Source organism: Octodon degus, unplaced genomic scaffold, assembly GCF_000260255.1.
Source record: "Octodon degus isolate 3935 unplaced genomic scaffold, OctDeg1.0 scaffold00128, whole genome shotgun sequence".
NCBI classification, from domain to species: Eukaryota; Metazoa; Chordata; class Mammalia; order Rodentia; family Octodontidae; genus Octodon; species Octodon degus.
The window spans coordinates 1,679,274-1,695,627 of NW_004524704.1; the positions used below are offsets into that span (position 1 = coordinate 1,679,274).

The 16,354-nt window shown below is 42.6% G+C and overlaps 1 protein-coding gene across 2 annotated transcripts in view; it reads right to left on the reverse strand.

Moving 5' to 3' along the window:
* Tbccd1 (TBCC domain containing 1) overlaps positions 1 to 16,354 on the reverse strand; it is a 39,710-nt gene that overhangs the window by 22,151 nt on the left and 1,205 nt on the right. Inside the window, exons 1-5 of one of the 2 annotated variants that reach the window (XM_023700900.1) lie at positions 14,681 to 14,748; positions 12,310 to 12,691; positions 5,291 to 5,446; positions 2,068 to 2,434; positions 11 to 197 (exon numbers count right to left, since the gene is read on the reverse strand). In XM_023700900.1, the coding sequence (XP_023556668.1) occupies positions 11 to 197; positions 2,068 to 2,434; positions 5,291 to 5,446; positions 12,310 to 12,691; positions 14,681 to 14,736 (1,148 nt within the window). In that variant the 5' untranslated portion in view covers positions 14,737 to 14,748. Of the gene's footprint in view, positions 1 to 10; positions 198 to 2,067; positions 2,435 to 5,290; positions 5,447 to 12,309; positions 12,692 to 14,680; positions 14,749 to 16,354 lie in introns of those variants that run through there. The other variant, XM_004640883.2, reaches the window with a different exon arrangement.

A 16,354-nucleotide genomic window follows, 5' to 3' on the forward strand; every position in this document is an offset into this window, starting at 1 on the left:
CTATGCTTACCGGAGGGGAGAGAGCAGATATATGAAAGCCTCGCTGCAGCGATGAATCCTGACGTGCGCCCCCAGCAGGGTATCCGAGCTCTTGGCCAACGTCTGCTTGCAAACCTGGCTCATCACTACCATGCGGTGCGTCCTAGGGGCCACGTGAGTATTACAAGCAATCTTAGGCCTTTTGGTCGTACCTTCAACTATTTAGAAAATGATAAATAAATAAGAGAGAGAGTTTCCAATCAAAGAAAAAGCCACCACTGGAGGTTGTGCATGCCCACATGTTCCATGTCTCAACTCTGACTGGGGTACTGGGTAAGGGGTGTTGGCTATACAACCTATTCTTTTCTGTATAGTTGTCCTCTATTATCATTAGTTACATAAAATTTAAAAATTAATCTATTCAAGATTGCTAATAGATCTAAGAATTTTTATGTCTCCCATTTAAGTAATGGGCCTCGGGCCTTAGGACACAGGTTAGAAAACAACAGAGTTGGCCCAGCTCCGACATCTCCTCCAACATGCCCATCATTCCAGCTACAGTGCGCCTCTCTGCTTGGCCATGTCCACTCTGTACTCCTCTCAATTTCCTTACAGCATCATTCCATGAGTTCTCTTTGCACATGTGTCTTACTCTAGGATCGTGACTACCTGAGAGCACATCTTCCTACCATACAGTGTCTTCCACGACCTGGCACCATAAAATGCATGCAGGCTCCCCTGTAACACAGTCCCAATGTCATATGACTGGCATTGCAGGCCATATGACTGGCATTGCGGGTTAGACTTCCCAGTGAGCCTCAGGACACAAACAATGCTGGCCAAATGTGCAGAGGCTACACAGCATATTACAGTGCTTTTAAAGTAATTAGTGTTTATTTCTAAATTATATATATACCACATAGGCTTAGTGTAGAAAAATAGTAAAAAAGATTAAAAACCATGTGTAGGGGATGGGGAGATGGCTCAGTAGAATAAGCGCTTGCCTGGCAAGCGCAAGGGCCTGAGCTCAATCCCTTGTTCTGCAAATAAATAAATAAATAAATAAACCACATGTAATCCTACTGTTACTATCACCATGTAGCATAATCTTAGGAGGTTGGATAGCTTTTCTTTTTTCCTACCAATGACTACCTTTCCAAGATTCAAGAGCTTGCTTATACCTATGTTCTTCTACGAGCTTCAAGGATCATGTGGTACTTATAGGATCCTTACATATCTGAGACTTTGTGATCTCTTACTGTAGCAACAGTTTAAACAAAGAATTCTTGGATCACAATCTTTTTGCCCCACATTCAACCACTTTCTGTGAAGTACAAAAATGTGATAGAAACTGCATTTAAAAAAAAATACTTGCAAGGGAGTTACTTTGAATTTAGAAATGGTGGAAGTAGGGTAATTTTTTCCATTAATTTTGCCTAATTTTCCTCAGTAGCGTAGACAGCTACAGAGATGCGGGCCCAGCCCCTCCTCCCTTAGAACTTACATGTGGTCCCAGGAGTCACACAACACCCGAACCTGCCAGTTCAGGCACTGCTGGACTACCAGCACGTACGCCCGATGCAACCAACACAGGACGCAGCTGTGAACTTGTTTATAGACATCACTCTGCTTGCATCTATTTTAGCTAAAAACGATCTCAATTCTAAATCAGCTTGTAAGTGTGGGACGGCCAAGTTCTGCTGCTGTATAAAAAATAATGTCTCATGTAAGTGAGCACATGAAGGTGGAGAGAATCAGAGAAAAGCACAGCAGAGACTACAGGACGAACTGCAGCTAGTTTCTGTTAATTAATTAGATGGATGCTGACTAATAAATTGAGATTACCATTGCCTTGAGAGAGAACACGATACTCAAAGGGATGTATGCTTCCTTTAGTGGCAGTATTTTTAGGTCCTCTACAGAAGATACGTGATTAAAACACCAGGAACATTATGTTCCTTTTCATTCAAAAATTTTTTTGGTACTAGGATTGGAACTTAGAACCTTGTGCTAGCCAGGAAGGTGCTGGCCCCTGAGCTGTATCCCCAGCCTTTGTCATTCAATTCAAATGACAACATTAAAAAATACCTTGGTGAGCCCAAGCCAATTTCTTTCCTGACTTGAGGCAAGCAGATGTACCAAATGGATTCCCAGTCAAATGGGCTCTCAACCAGGCTTCCAGCTTGCAGAAAGAGAAGGTCTTAGAGCTCTGTGAGAACCCACTGTCGGCGTGTAGTGGTTGCCACAGCGCGAGTTCATGCAGTGGGTAGATCTTCCTGGCTCCACTCACTGTGCCTTCAAGGAGAAAGCTGAGCGCCACAACAGCTTCTTGAGAGACTACACTACTACGGGTTGAATGAAATGACACACTGAGTTGTTCTGGATCTAAAAGCAGCTCAAGGAGATCTGACAGATGGTCACAGACAAAAGCCTGGTGACTGTAGTCATTCCAGTTCTAAAAAAAAAAAAAAAAAAAAATCAAAGAAAGCACTCTTAACAGACAAATTCTACATGATCTACAAGTTTGTCTTTTAGTTTTTTGTACGTATACTCTCCTTCATCCCCACAAAATAACTTAGGTGGCTATATACAATGATTTTCGTGTGTGTGCATGGGACAGATAAAAATAGATTGCCCTTTCACATTAACTAATTCAAGGGTACTACAGGTTGAAGTGCTCGGAACCAGAAATATTTCGATTTGATTTTTTTTTTTAGATTTTGGAAAATATATGTATAGTGATACCTTGAAGATGTGACCAAGTCTAACAATGAAATTATTTATACACACATGCCTGAATATCTATATATATTTATACATTTATACACAGTAAATTCTCATTTGGATGCCAAAGAAAATAGATCAAAGTACAACTGTTTTCTACTTGAACTTGCTATTCCTCTTTTTCACTGCATGTTTCTCTGCCAAAACAGGCCTGAGGTGGCTCCAAGGATGCCACATGGAAGCACCAATAAGAGGGTTCACTGACTGAGCTTAGAGATGAATGCAATGCACCTGCACGTGACCAGGTCCAGCGCTGGAGAGAGTGACTACAGACTACAAGTAGGGTGACCAGCTGGGATCTAACCAAGAAAAAAAAAATCAGGTTAAAGGGAAAGAAAAAAGACTTGAAAACCTAGACAGGAGCAGTGGCCTATGCCTATAATTTCAGCTACTTGGGAGGCTGAGGCAAGAGGACCACAACCTGGTCCACGCAAAAAGACTCTTCCTCAAAATGAACAACAGGTGGGATGTAACTCAGCATAAAGGCCCTGGATTCAATCTCCATTACTAGAAAAAGAAAAAGAAAAAAAGAAACAACAAAAAACCCCTAAATACAAGAAAGATAAATGACGAGTTTCAACAGTTACTTCGTGGTAGAACTAGTGAGACTTGATAATTAACTACATATGGGTGGGGGGAGACCCGTGGGTGCAGTGACGCCATTGTTCATGGGACGGGGGATGCAAGCTGACTTAATGTGAGTTTTTCCATAGATGCATATGCATTTGTCTCCCAAGCTAAAGCAGACGTAGATTTGGTTAGGACTGGGACTAGAAGCCGTCTGGCATGGGCTCCTCTCACATAGGCCCGCCCCTCTGCAAATCTGCTCCTTTCTCTTCTCTTCCCCTGGCGAGCAGCAGCCAGGACTTCACCAACTGCTTCCCAGTTTCTACTCCCACAGAGCTGCAGTCACTCCTGGGCATGGCACTGTTCTAACACCAACGCCACCACCAACTGGCACCTGTCCCAGTCTCCAGGGGAACCGAATGCCCAGAGCCATCATTTCAAACACATGGCACCATTGAAAGAGCCGTGCATGAGCCCTGTTGCCCACTCAAGTGTCGGGAGCACAAGCCGGCGCTGCCATTCCCTGGTGCTTCCTATGCAACAATTCCATGGGTTCTCACAGCTGTTCAGAAATAGGCCCTAGCCCAACTTAAAGAAGAGAAGCCAGGTTCAAGACAAGTAACTGACCTGCCTAGAATCACATGACAATTACTAAGTGGCAGAGTCGGACCTGAGTGGGGTCCCCTTAGCTCAAAACACTGTAGGAGCTACCTGGGCAGGAAGCATGCGGTGAGTAGTTTCTCTAGGACACTTGGACTCGGACATTTTGAAATTAAGGCCAAGCTGGGGCATCTGTGAGGTGAGTTAGCACAAGGCAAGGGCTCTAGCACGGAGACGAAGCTGGGAGCCAGTGAGATGCACGCAGTCACAGGATTAGAGCAACAGTGGAGAGACGTGGTCAGTAGAAAGTAAAAATCTGCTCGGGTAGAATCCTGGGACAGCGGCATGAAGGGCCAGGGCAGAGGAATTTATGAAGACGAGAGAATTTAAAGCAAAACTAGCACACTACAGCATTACGGAATGTAAGGATGGGCACACGCATTACAAAGATTAGAGAAGTTCCAAATACTTTCATTCTTTTTTTAAACTTCAGAAGTTTTTTTTAGGTTTAGAACTTTTTAAAAGAACCTGCACAAGGCACTGATTCTCAAGTTTATATTTTACTTCAAGATTTTCAAAATATTTCCACAACAAATGAGGTCTAAAAAAATATATGCATTTTTTTAGTTTGGTGTGCTAGTGCACCCCAGCACCTGGAAGGCTGAGGTAGGAGGATCACCACGAGTTTGAGGCCTACTGGGCCACACAGCATGGCTGTGGCTCAAAAATAAATGAAGAAATTTAATTAAATAAAAAAATGCCTTTCTTGGGGCTGCAAAAGTGGCTCAGTAGTAGAGCTCCTGCCTTGCATGCGCAAGGCCCTGGATTCCATCCCCAGGGCCACAAAAGAACAGAACAGAACAAAACACCTTTTAGTCACAAAAACAGAAAGAACAATAGAACATTTTCTAATAATGTCAGGCAGTTAACATGTAGGTTGTCACAGCATATAAAATTTCTTAAACCTGATTAAGCAATATGAAATACTTTCATAGAAAATTTTTTCAGTAATTTTTGAACAGACTCTGGAAATACTACATCTCATGTATCCACCTTGGTCAAGTAAGTATATTCAAATTCATTAGCATTTGCAAAAATAGAAAACACTGACAGAATGCAGCGAATACTTGCCCTAATCACATGATTTTTATGCCAGTGAAGGAATTAAGGCCATTTCTCTATTTTGATTGTAACTGCAGATTAATTTTTGTTTTGTTATTAGAAAAAGATCTAAAAGCAAAAAATAAAGCATCCAATCACTGGCCTCAATTAGGAATTCCAATATAATTTTTAAAGAATGCAAGCTACCCCCTTCCCAAATCAACCCTTGAGGAGAGAGAGATTAATTTACGGACAGCACCTTATTATGGCAGCTGGACTTCTCCGACAGGTCAGGAGACTGCGATCTGGTTTTGGGACTAGGCCACTCTTCTCCAATCAGAGACGTCCTCAGGGAGACCTTGTTCAACTGCTGTATGTACAGGAACAGGAGAAACTGGAGCGTGTCCACTGAAAGCTGTGCGAGGAGAGAAGAAAGGAGGTGCTCAAACACCATTCAAGCAGACCTCGGGAACTCAATTCACAGCAGTTTGCTGATCCTTTAAATGCTGCTACCAGAAACACCGCCAGCGTCTGAGGCGTCTGTTTCTGATAACCAAATACAGGAGTTTATAGCATTAAGGTCACTTGGCTTCACAGAGAGCCACAGAAACCAGCTCTGCAAAACTAAAGAGAAGGAAAGAATGAAATACGTACTCATAAAAAGTACAATATTTCATGATTTTAATTTCATAGTTAAAAAACCAACATTGGTAATTTTAATAAGTAAAAGGACAAAAGAATGAAATTTATTAAGATGGAGCTTTAACCTAAAGGCCTCTCGAGAAAGCTTAGCACATCAATATACCAGCTGTAATTGGAGACAATTTCTTGATTGACGAGCACTTTCTGAGAGAGTAGCCTAATGTTTTCACAGTTTTTAAAAGGTTGTTAGACTTTTAAAAAGAAAAATACCACCACTGGTCTGGTAATGGTCACACAAGGTTATTTCTTATCTGAGGGAGGGTACCGTTGGAAGCTCACCATTTTCTTTCAGTTTATTTTTTTCTGACACAGGGTCTCACTGTGCAGTTCAGTCTGGCCTGCAACTCTTGGTGGCCCTCCTGTGCTAGCCTCCTGAGGGCCAGAATTACAGGCATGCCCCACCACACTCAGCTGAAGCTCACCATTTAGAACCTGAAGCTCATGACTATCCCTATACGCATGCAGGAGAATGAACAAAACGAAGCAACGCATGTGACTCCACAGCTACATTTACCCTGATTTCCAGCCTGGGAGAAAGCGGTCACCATCTGAGGAGCTTAAAAATACAGACTCTCAGGATCACCCACATCTATTCAATCGACTGCCAATGTGAAGTCCCATGAACACACATTTACAAATTTTTACAGCCCTAAACTTTCGAGTGTCACTGCAGATGTAAGACTATAGAGGGATGGGGGTAGGGGGAGATGGCTGAGCGGCACAAGTGCCTGCCTGGCAAGTGCAAGGTCCCGAGTTCAATTCCCAGTACCAAAGAGCAAAGCAAAGCAAAGCCAAAACAAAGCAAAGCAAAACACAACACAACACAACACAACACACAACTAATACAGAGATACCCTGTATTCTTTCTGGGCTTCCCACTTTGCAAAACTGTGGTATGATGTCATTAGGTAGGACACTGATGTCAAAGTAGCCAAGACAGAGATTGTTTCCTTCAATCCCAATCTTCCACATTGCCTTCTGTAGCCAAACTCACTCCCCCACCACATTCACCCCTTAATCCCAGGCAACTTCAGGTCTTCTTACTTTTAGATAGGGTCTCGCTAAATGGCCCAAACTGGCCTTGAACTCCCAGTCCTCCTGGCTCACCCCCAAGGAGCTGGGAGGAACATGCACAATAGTGTTTGATGCTGACAGAGACTAAAATATTTTTCCCTTTTTTTTGGTAGTACTGGGAGCTGAACATGGGGCCTTTGCCCTGAGCTGTATCCTCATCCTTTTTATTTTAGATTTCGAGATAGCATCTTGCTACACTGCCAGGCTGGGCTTGATCTTGAACCCCTCCTGCTTGTCTCCCCAAATGTCAGGATTATGGGTGTGCATCACTGTGACTGGCTTGTCTTTTTTACTTTTTATTTCCCTTGTAACTACTATATAATAAGGCACATAATGAGAATTCTAAACATTTGGAACTTCTTAAAAGCGTTACGCTTTTATCCACAGCATTTACTACTATACTACTGTACCTAGCACACACACAAGAGTTACTCAATGAAGGTGATTAATGAATAAGCACACTGTCCTTCCCCTTCCTGGCTGTGTGATAAACTTTCCAATTTCTAACTCATCTAGCTGTTGCCTCATGTGGGGCAGACTAGCTAGATACAAGGTACTTTTCCCTTCTTCCTGGGCACACAGCTAGATGGCATTTCTAAGCCTTTCTTGCAGCTTGACAAGTTATAATGGGGTCATTGGAATGAAGGCAAATTCATACTCAATGCTTTAAGCCTGACCCACTAAAGTGAAAAAGAAATGGAAGCCGAGGACTCTGAGGCCTAACTGGCATGGCTGTGGCGAAGGGTGTTATTTGCAACCTACCCATTTATAAAAAAGTTTATTTAGCTTTGCCTATGGCCATGGCACTTCCCTGATCCCCCATGAGATACTTTACCTTCTTACTCCATTGACTTTAGTCTGATCCGATGACAAAGCATTAGCCAATGGAATGAATGTAGTTGTAGTTTATGGCACATCTGAGCAAAAGTTGTTCGTGTGTGTGTGTGTGTGTGTGTGTGTTACTAAGGACTGTACACAGGGAGAGCTGAGCTATATCCCAGCCTTTTAAAAGAATTTTTGGACAGGATCTCACTAAACTGCCCTGACTGGGCTCACACGTGCAATCTGTCTCCTGTCTTAGATTCTCAAGACACTGGGATGACAGCTGCGCACTACCACACCTGACCTGAGCAAAAGCTTTCAGAGGTGCCACGAGAGCCCAGAAATGCATAAATGCTCACATATATGGTCAACTCAGTTTTGACAGGAGTGCCAGGAACACAAAGTGGGAAAGGAAAGGCTCTCCAACAGATGATATTAGGAAAACAGACCACAGCTTACCATGCGCGGCAAACCTACGGCATGCATGTAATCACTGAAAGCTCTAGAGGCTTTACCATGCCCAGCTCATACCATACACAATCAATTCAAAAGGCATTAAGGATGTAAATGTAAGATTGGACATAGTAAAACTCCTAAAATAAAGCAGGAGAAAAGCACCTGGATATTGGGTTTAGTAGTGATTTTTGGATAAGACATCAAAAGCACAGGCAACGGGCAAAAATAAACAAGTAGAATTTGATCAAACTAAAAAGTTTCTTTACAAGAAAGGCAGTAATTAACAAAATGAAAAGAAAATCTATGGAATGGGAGAAAATACCTGGAAACCAAAATACTGATGAATAGTTACTGTCTAAAACATGTAATCAATTGCTATAATGATACCAAAATGCCTAAGAGATTCATTAAAAATAAGCAAAGAACCTATACAGAATGTTTTTCAAAGACATACAATGGTCAGCAAGTAGATGAAAAGGTGCTCAATCATTAGGGACATGCAAATCAACAACACAAGATATCACAAGTTAGGATGGCTATAATTTAATAAGAGACTGGTAATCATTGGCAAGAAATATGGAGGAAAGGGAACTCTGATACATTACTTGTGAAAAAGGAAATTGGTACAACAATTATGGAAAACAGTATGGAGGCTCCAGAGAAATTTAAAACAAGATTACTGTATGATCTAGCAATTCCATTTTTGGTAATTTATCCAAAGGAACTGAAACCAGGATCTTTTTTTCTTTTCTGTATTTAGGACAAGGCCTACAGGGTGTTTAGTCTATGTAGATTGGACTCGTAGTAATTTTCCTGTTTACAGCCTCCCAAGCGCTGGGATTACAGGCGTGCCACTAGGCTCAGTCTTGGCATAAACCCAGCTGTTGTGCTCTGCCTAAGCAGGTGCTCTAGTCTGCTGAGCTATTAGGCCAGCCCCCGGATCTTAAAAGATATTCCCACCATTCTACATTTACTGTAGCATTGCTGATAATAGAAACAACCTAAAAGTTCATCCATGGAAAGGATAAAGAAAATGGGGGGGGGGGAGGAAAGAAAATGTGCTTGTATGGATGTCTGTCCATCCATAAGATGAATACTACTGAACCTGTAAAAAGAAATTCTACTATTTTCAACAAAATAGATGGACCCGAAGCACACTGTTAGACACAGAAAGCCAAATACTATATGGCTTTGTGTAACCTTAGTGGCCTTCCAAAGGCCCTGCCTCTAAGCATCAAAGTAAGATTGAGTTTCCACCCACTTAATTCTTCATAATAGAGACTAAACTTCAGTGTATGAAGCTTATGGGGACACACAAACTATATCCAAACCACAGTGTAATCTAAAACAGTCACACTCACAGAGGGCCTCCAAGACAACGGGAAAGTTTCAGTTACAGAAGATAATTCAACCCTGGAGATCTACTCGATGGTACAGTGCCTACAGCTGCGAATACTGACTGCACACTCAAAATTTTCTACGATAATAAGTACTTTAATGTATTTTTATTAATGCATATTAACTTGTAAAATACTGAAAATATCAATGTGGTATTTCTGTACATGCACACAGCGTATTTTGACAATCCCACTCCCCCCTTGTCATCCTGTACAACCCCTCATCCTTATTCCCCTTTTACCTAATAATGGTTTCTTAAAAAGGTAGATTTTATGTTTAAATGTTCTTAGCACATATATAGGCATAACAAGAACAGGGGTGAGAGAAATCTAGGGAGGTGATGGATATGCCTCTGGCTTTGAAAATGGCAAAGATTTCACGTATATATTTATCTACTCATCAAGTTGTATACTCTAGAAATAAGGCTTAAAAAGGCATTGTTCCCCTTCTCTACTGTTCTTCTGACAAGGACAGCCAAGACCTATGAAGAAGTTGGGTTCCCAAGTAAGAAGGAAGACACACACAGCCAACCCTGCCTGGATGGCAGCCATATTTAAAGTACAGTCTATAAGTAAATGAGCAAAATTAACCTTTGTTACTCCAAGCCATTGGAATTTCATTGTTTCAATTTATTCCCGAAGCAAAGCCGATTAACATTAATACAGTAGAACTTGGTTCAGGAACTTAACTCCACGATTCCAGTTGGAGAATTTGTGCCATAGTTGCAATTGGAATCACAGAAAAGTTCTACAACCAGAATTGTGGGAAGAATTAAGTTCATGAATCAAGGTACCACTGCAGTGACTCTGACATATGAAAGCATGGATCCCTAAGTCTCAGCATGGACAATAACAGCCCGGAGATTCAGGACAGTTGTGTAGGACTGTTGGATTAATGAGAAATAAAGTGTTATTGTTCTAAGCCATGAAAGGCCAAGCTTGCCTGTTACCATGAGTGACCTACCAGGACTAACATACTGTTAAGTCTTTCCTTATCACCAGTGATTCATTCTGCACTCTACTTCTATACTTTCCCCATACTTTTGTAGACAGTAGCTACTCCATGAGCTCTATGAGGATTCTGGATTTCCTTGGGCAAGTTATTATTTGCTGCTTACTGCTTCCTTTGGAATGGAAATTTCTATTTATTCACACTGTGTCTGCCTTTGCTACTATTATATATTGGAAATGTTTTGATTTTACAGTCTCACAGGTGGAAACTGATGCTGGAATGAGTTATGACTTTAGGACAAACTGGGTAGAATGATATTACTTAGTATATGAGAATGTCATGAATTGCAGGGGGTAAGGGACATGGGCACTTACCATTTGAATATGGTCAGTCCTTTCCAAAAATTTGTTGAAATTTAATCCCCCTGAGGAGGAATTAAGAAGGCTGAACATCAATTAGACATGGGTATTTAGTGATAGAACCTTTGAAAATTGATTATAAGTAGTACACAAATAGAGGTAAAGACCCTATGGCTGGATACTGATGGCTTCTTAAGAGGGACAGAGACCAGTACATACAGATGCTCCTTGTCTCTATACCCTGGTCTACTGTTATGGTTCAAATATGAAGTTGTACAAAGACTCATGTATGAAGGCTTGATTCCCAATGCAGCAACATTTAGAGGCAGGGCCTACAGAGGTGACTGAATCAACAGGGTGCTAACTGCTTCAAAGGAAAAGGGGCTATTAGGAAGTGGCGCCTAGAGGGACAGAGCGGATTACCAGGAACACGTCTGTGAAAGGCCTATCTCTTCTTGGGCTCTTTCTCTCTGCTTCTTGGCTTCCTGATGAGGTAAAGCAGCCTCCTTCCACCTACCACGCTTTCCCATCATGGTGCTCCTGACTTGGAGCCAACAGACCCTTGACTAAAACCCTTGAAACCAGGAAGCCAGACAACCTTCTTCTCTTTGAAGCTGCACAGGTCAGTTATTTCGTCCTAGCAAGGGAAAGGTAACTACTGTAGATACCCTGAGACTCTGTCAGCAAACATACCACCACCACATGTGGCCCTTCTGCTTGGACCTCCAGAACCCAAAGAAACCTATTTTCTTTAAAATGTGGTACAGATGTTCTTTGCTTGGTAACATATGTGTTTAGCGACTATTTGGACTTACAGTCCATCTTGTTTTTGTACAGTTCTATACACCTTGCTTACAGAGCCTAAATGTCTTTTTTTGTACAGCACACCTTTTTATAGTACCATAATTTTTGCTGATCGTATTGTATAGTACTATAATTTTGTGTTGTTATACATTATAATACTGCATGTAAGAGTTATGCAAATAAAAGCAAAGTCAACAGGCTGAAGTTTTCTTTGTTTCTTTGTTCTGAATATTGTAATGTAAGTATTATACGTAATTCCTCATTTAGTGACCAAGTCGTAGGAAAAGAAGCTGGTTGTGAAATGAGAAATGTCCATATAGTCTTTTGAGCAACAAAAAAGGGTGTGTACACTGCATTCCCAAATATATTAAATTCCAACACATAGCAACTGCTTATTTAAAATTAGGTACCCCTGACCATAACATATCAGTGGTTCGTCATATCCATTCATTCCAAAGCTCTCTAAAGTCAATAAAAATATTTCCCACTTTAAAATTTTACAGGGTTCCTGTAACATTATTGCCTTGATAGGCAAATAAGGATTGGCAAATAAGGACTAACTCATAGAATATGTTAAATACAGCCAAACTCAAATGGAACTTCAGAATCACAATGGTCATTAACGTAAAACCTCAATCTATACTGGAAGTATAAAACCTAAGAATGGTTTATCCCCAAACAATTGAACACACATACATATACCAATTCATACCTGATTTCTCTGCTTTTCAATTTCATCCTCAGATATGCAGTTAGACAGAATCTCAGACCACTCCAGGCGCTTCTCAGGCGACTTCATTGAAAGACTATCAAATATTTCAAAGTAAAGCCATGCCACATCCTTGGCCAGCTGCAGCTTCCCACAAGCGATATGCCTCCACGTGGACCAGGACAAGCGCGGGTAAGCACCTTCTATAGCCCGGGTTCGCACATAGGTGGCTATCTTCTTGAGGTAGTGAAGACTGAACTTGGATGGAGGTGGGATCTGCAAGGCACCCACCATAAAGGGTTCTGCTTTTACCCAGAGGAGAACTCCAGACGAATCCATATCATCATCGCTAAGGATACTGGGATGAAAAGGTTTCTTTGCATACCTAGGAAACAAAGTTTCTTCAAAAACTAACTTGAAACAAATCCCATTTATATACTTTCTTGGACGTGACCCTCCCCTACCTTTTAATGTAGATCATTAAGTTAAAAAGCAGCTCTCGTATGGCAACCAAAAGCAAAATAGATTCTTGGTTAGATTCCATTTCATTTTGATCAAAAAAGAAAATTGCAAAGAAGTGAAATGATCTTTTTGGCTAGAAACATTTTTTAAAAGTGTGTAAATGCATAAAGTCTAGGTTGGATCTCTATTCAGTACAGGAAAAGAAAAGCAAAGGGGTACAGAAAGTCATTTTGTCACAGGAATCTGTCTCTACCCTTAGAAGGAACTCTGGTGAAAACAAACATAAAATTTCAGCATTAAATCACTGGCACTTGGGGATGGCTGGCTAAAGATGGCCAGCCTGGACGATGGCCTGGATGTGGCAGCTGACTGACGAGACAGACTCAACAGGAAGCACTAGAGTGAGGTGGCAGGCAAGAACGCTAATGTAGGGGCTGGAGAGATGGCTCAGTGGTCTAAAGCACCTACTTGAAACAAGCTTGGCAAAGCACAGGGACCGCGGTTCGATCCCCCAGCACCACATGCCAGCCAGCCCCGCCCCCTGGTGGGCTGAGCTGGCCACACACACAATAAATAAATGTAATAAATAAATAATTAAAAAAAAAAAAAAGAACGCTAATGTACACATAAGCCACAGAAATACATCAACGAAAGTTACAGCAGCTCTAGTCTCTGTTGCAGCGAGCCTGTGCTGGCCTGTGTTACTGTACTCAGCTCAGGTGGAACACTTTTACCTTTGTTCCTTGCTTGGTGTACATAATGTTTATGAAAGGGGAATCATCCACATGTATACCACTAAGTGGCCACTAGGTAATGCTGTAAATTCTTCCTATCATTTATCTATACATAAGTGGATTTTTTTTAACTTTCATAGTTGTGATAACAAATAAGACCATCTTTCTGCATATCTTCTACACTGTGAATTCTCACATGTGCATCTGTGAAATGAAATAAGCAACATTTTAGAAGCTCCTGACACATCTCCACTGCTTTCCAGCATAGCTTTATCAAAATTGTACACATCTGACCAAGATTCACAGTTCTTCAAATACTCAACAATTTTAAAATCTTTCCTTACGGGATCAATTAAAATACTATATTTTGTGTTTGACTCTAAAATGTTTTGATTCTTCTGGGAAGTACTCAAACAAATGCTATGACTATTTACATGTGACAGGTGGTATGCTAAGTAGTTCATACATTTTGCTTCTTGTCGTCCCCACAGCCAAGTGGAGATCAATGATTTCCAGCATTTCGGACAAGAAAACTGCGACTGACAGAAGCTAAGGGACTTACCTGCTAGCATATTTAGTTGGCACAGCCCTTCATCAGGACGCAGGTTGGATATGCAAACTGCATCGCTACAAATAAAACTTTGGGAACCGTTACGGTTTCCACATCTCTGAAAAAGGAGTGTCCAGAACAGAATTTTAAAAACATCCTTGTACGAGACTATCTTAAGTGCCAGGAAAAGGCACATGGAAGTACGGGCGCGGGAAAAGTGCAGCAGCCACTTCCAAGGCGGGAATGGCGTGGCCTGGCTCTGGGGCAGCCAGCCCGGGGCAGTGCATCAGAAGCCGCCGGCTCTCTTCTAAATGAGAATAAGCTGCCTGCGAGGAGCTGGGGTGTGCAGTCCCAAACCGCATCCCGACGAGCAACCCGCCCCTTGAACTCGGCGACTGGACAGCTAGATCAGACACGTAACCTGTGTTTCCCCCTCCGAGGGTCGCGGTTAGGGGTCTTGGCGTCACCAAACGGACGAGGGCTGAGCGAGTGCCCGGCTTCCGGACGTCCCCGGCGGCAGCCTGCAGCTGTCCCCAGACGCGGCCAGGTCCAGGGGCGCCTCCCTGGGCCAACCTGACGTGGACGGTACCGCTTGCCCTCCCAAGGCCCGCCGAGGGAGCGCAGTTACCTGTGGAGGCGGGAACCCGGCGGCCCCGCTGCTCCCCGCTCCGCGGCCCCCAGCATCCCGCGCGCCCACCCAACCCGGCCCCTCAGCCCCGCCCCGACGCCCACTGCGCAGGCGCGGCGCCTCGCACCACCGAGAGCCGGCGGACCGCGCTGCTAGAGCGGCGGGAGCAAACTCCGCGGACAGACTCGGCGAGCTGCTGAGGCTGAGGTCCTCCGGAGCCGACCCGAGGGATTCTCGTGTCGTGCCTTTCAACTCAAAGGGGCAGGAAGTTTTCTACTGCTCCACAGAAATGTGGTCAGCCGGGAGCGGCTGCTCAGTTTAGCACGCTCGGATCGGTAATAAACATAATGCCGCTGTACATCCACCCACCGCTTATTAGGGGTTTGGCGCTGAGGAAAGCGCTCTTTCATTTACTCGGTCTTCTCAAGAGCCTTTGCAAGTCAAGCATATTTGTTTTGCTGATGAGGAAAAAAGGGTAAAAATAAGTGGCCTCTGTTCACTATTAGACAGCTCGTGAAAGGATGCTGGGATCTGCGCTGCATCATCTACTGGTTTTAGTGATCTGAACCCATTTTATTATGTATTCGTTGGTTTTCCTTTTTTTTTTTTTTTGGATGATGGATCCAATTTAGCAATCTACATAAGGACTCTACCACTGTACTCCACTCTCCCACCCTATGCCTTAGTTTTTTTTTTTTTTTTTTTTTCAACAATAATAATTCGTTGAACGGGGCTGAGGACACAGCTCAGAGGTGTAAATGCCTGCCTGGCAAACGCAAGGTACGGAGTTCAGTCTCCAATACCGCAAAACAAAACAAAACAAAACAAAAACACATAAAAAAACTAATTTATTCAGACACAGTGGTGCTGAAAGAGGATAATTTCAGATAAAAATGCTGTGAGGAGGGAGTCAGGAAAGACCAATTCGTAGTGCTAAATTTGAGCTGTGGCCTCATGGGTAAGATGCCACGTGAATAACCCAATCAAAGAAATTTTTACTAAAAAATAACTGAACACTACTCCTCCAGGCACTGTTTTTGTTTTTTTTTTGTTTGTTTTTTTTTTCTTTTAAGCGAAGAAGGATTGTTATTTTTTGGCAGGCTCAGGATGCCTTCAGGGCAGGTATGGTTTGGCTTGAGGATCTGGGGATAGAACCACAGCACCTTGAGCCTGACTGCTTTGTTTAAGCAGGCACTTAAAACAACTGAGCTAACAGGCAGGCCCCCTAGGCACTGTTTTATGGTGCTGTTCTATAAACACTTGCCAACAGAACAGTTTAGATTCATGCTGTCATGAAATAGAGGGAAGGGATGGAAATAAAATATAGTGCAGTGTAAAAAGTAAGGAACTCAATAGAAGCTCATTTTTGTGGTACTGGGAATTGAACTCAGGACCTTACACTCGCCAGGCTGGCACTTATGCTGCCGGACTATCTCCCCGGCCAAAATGAACTAATTTTGATTGGTCAGGGAAGTCCTCTGGGGGTGGTGGTGGGGAAGGGGTGGATACCCTTAAGTTGATAGCTGAGTTTTTAAAAAAAGATATGTTAGGCTCTGAGGCAGAAAAGAATATTTTAGGCAGGGAAAACAGTATAAAGGTTGCAGACAAAAAGGAGCTTATATATTCAAAAAAGAAGGGGGCCGGGGAGATGGCTCAGTGGAATAAGCACTTCCC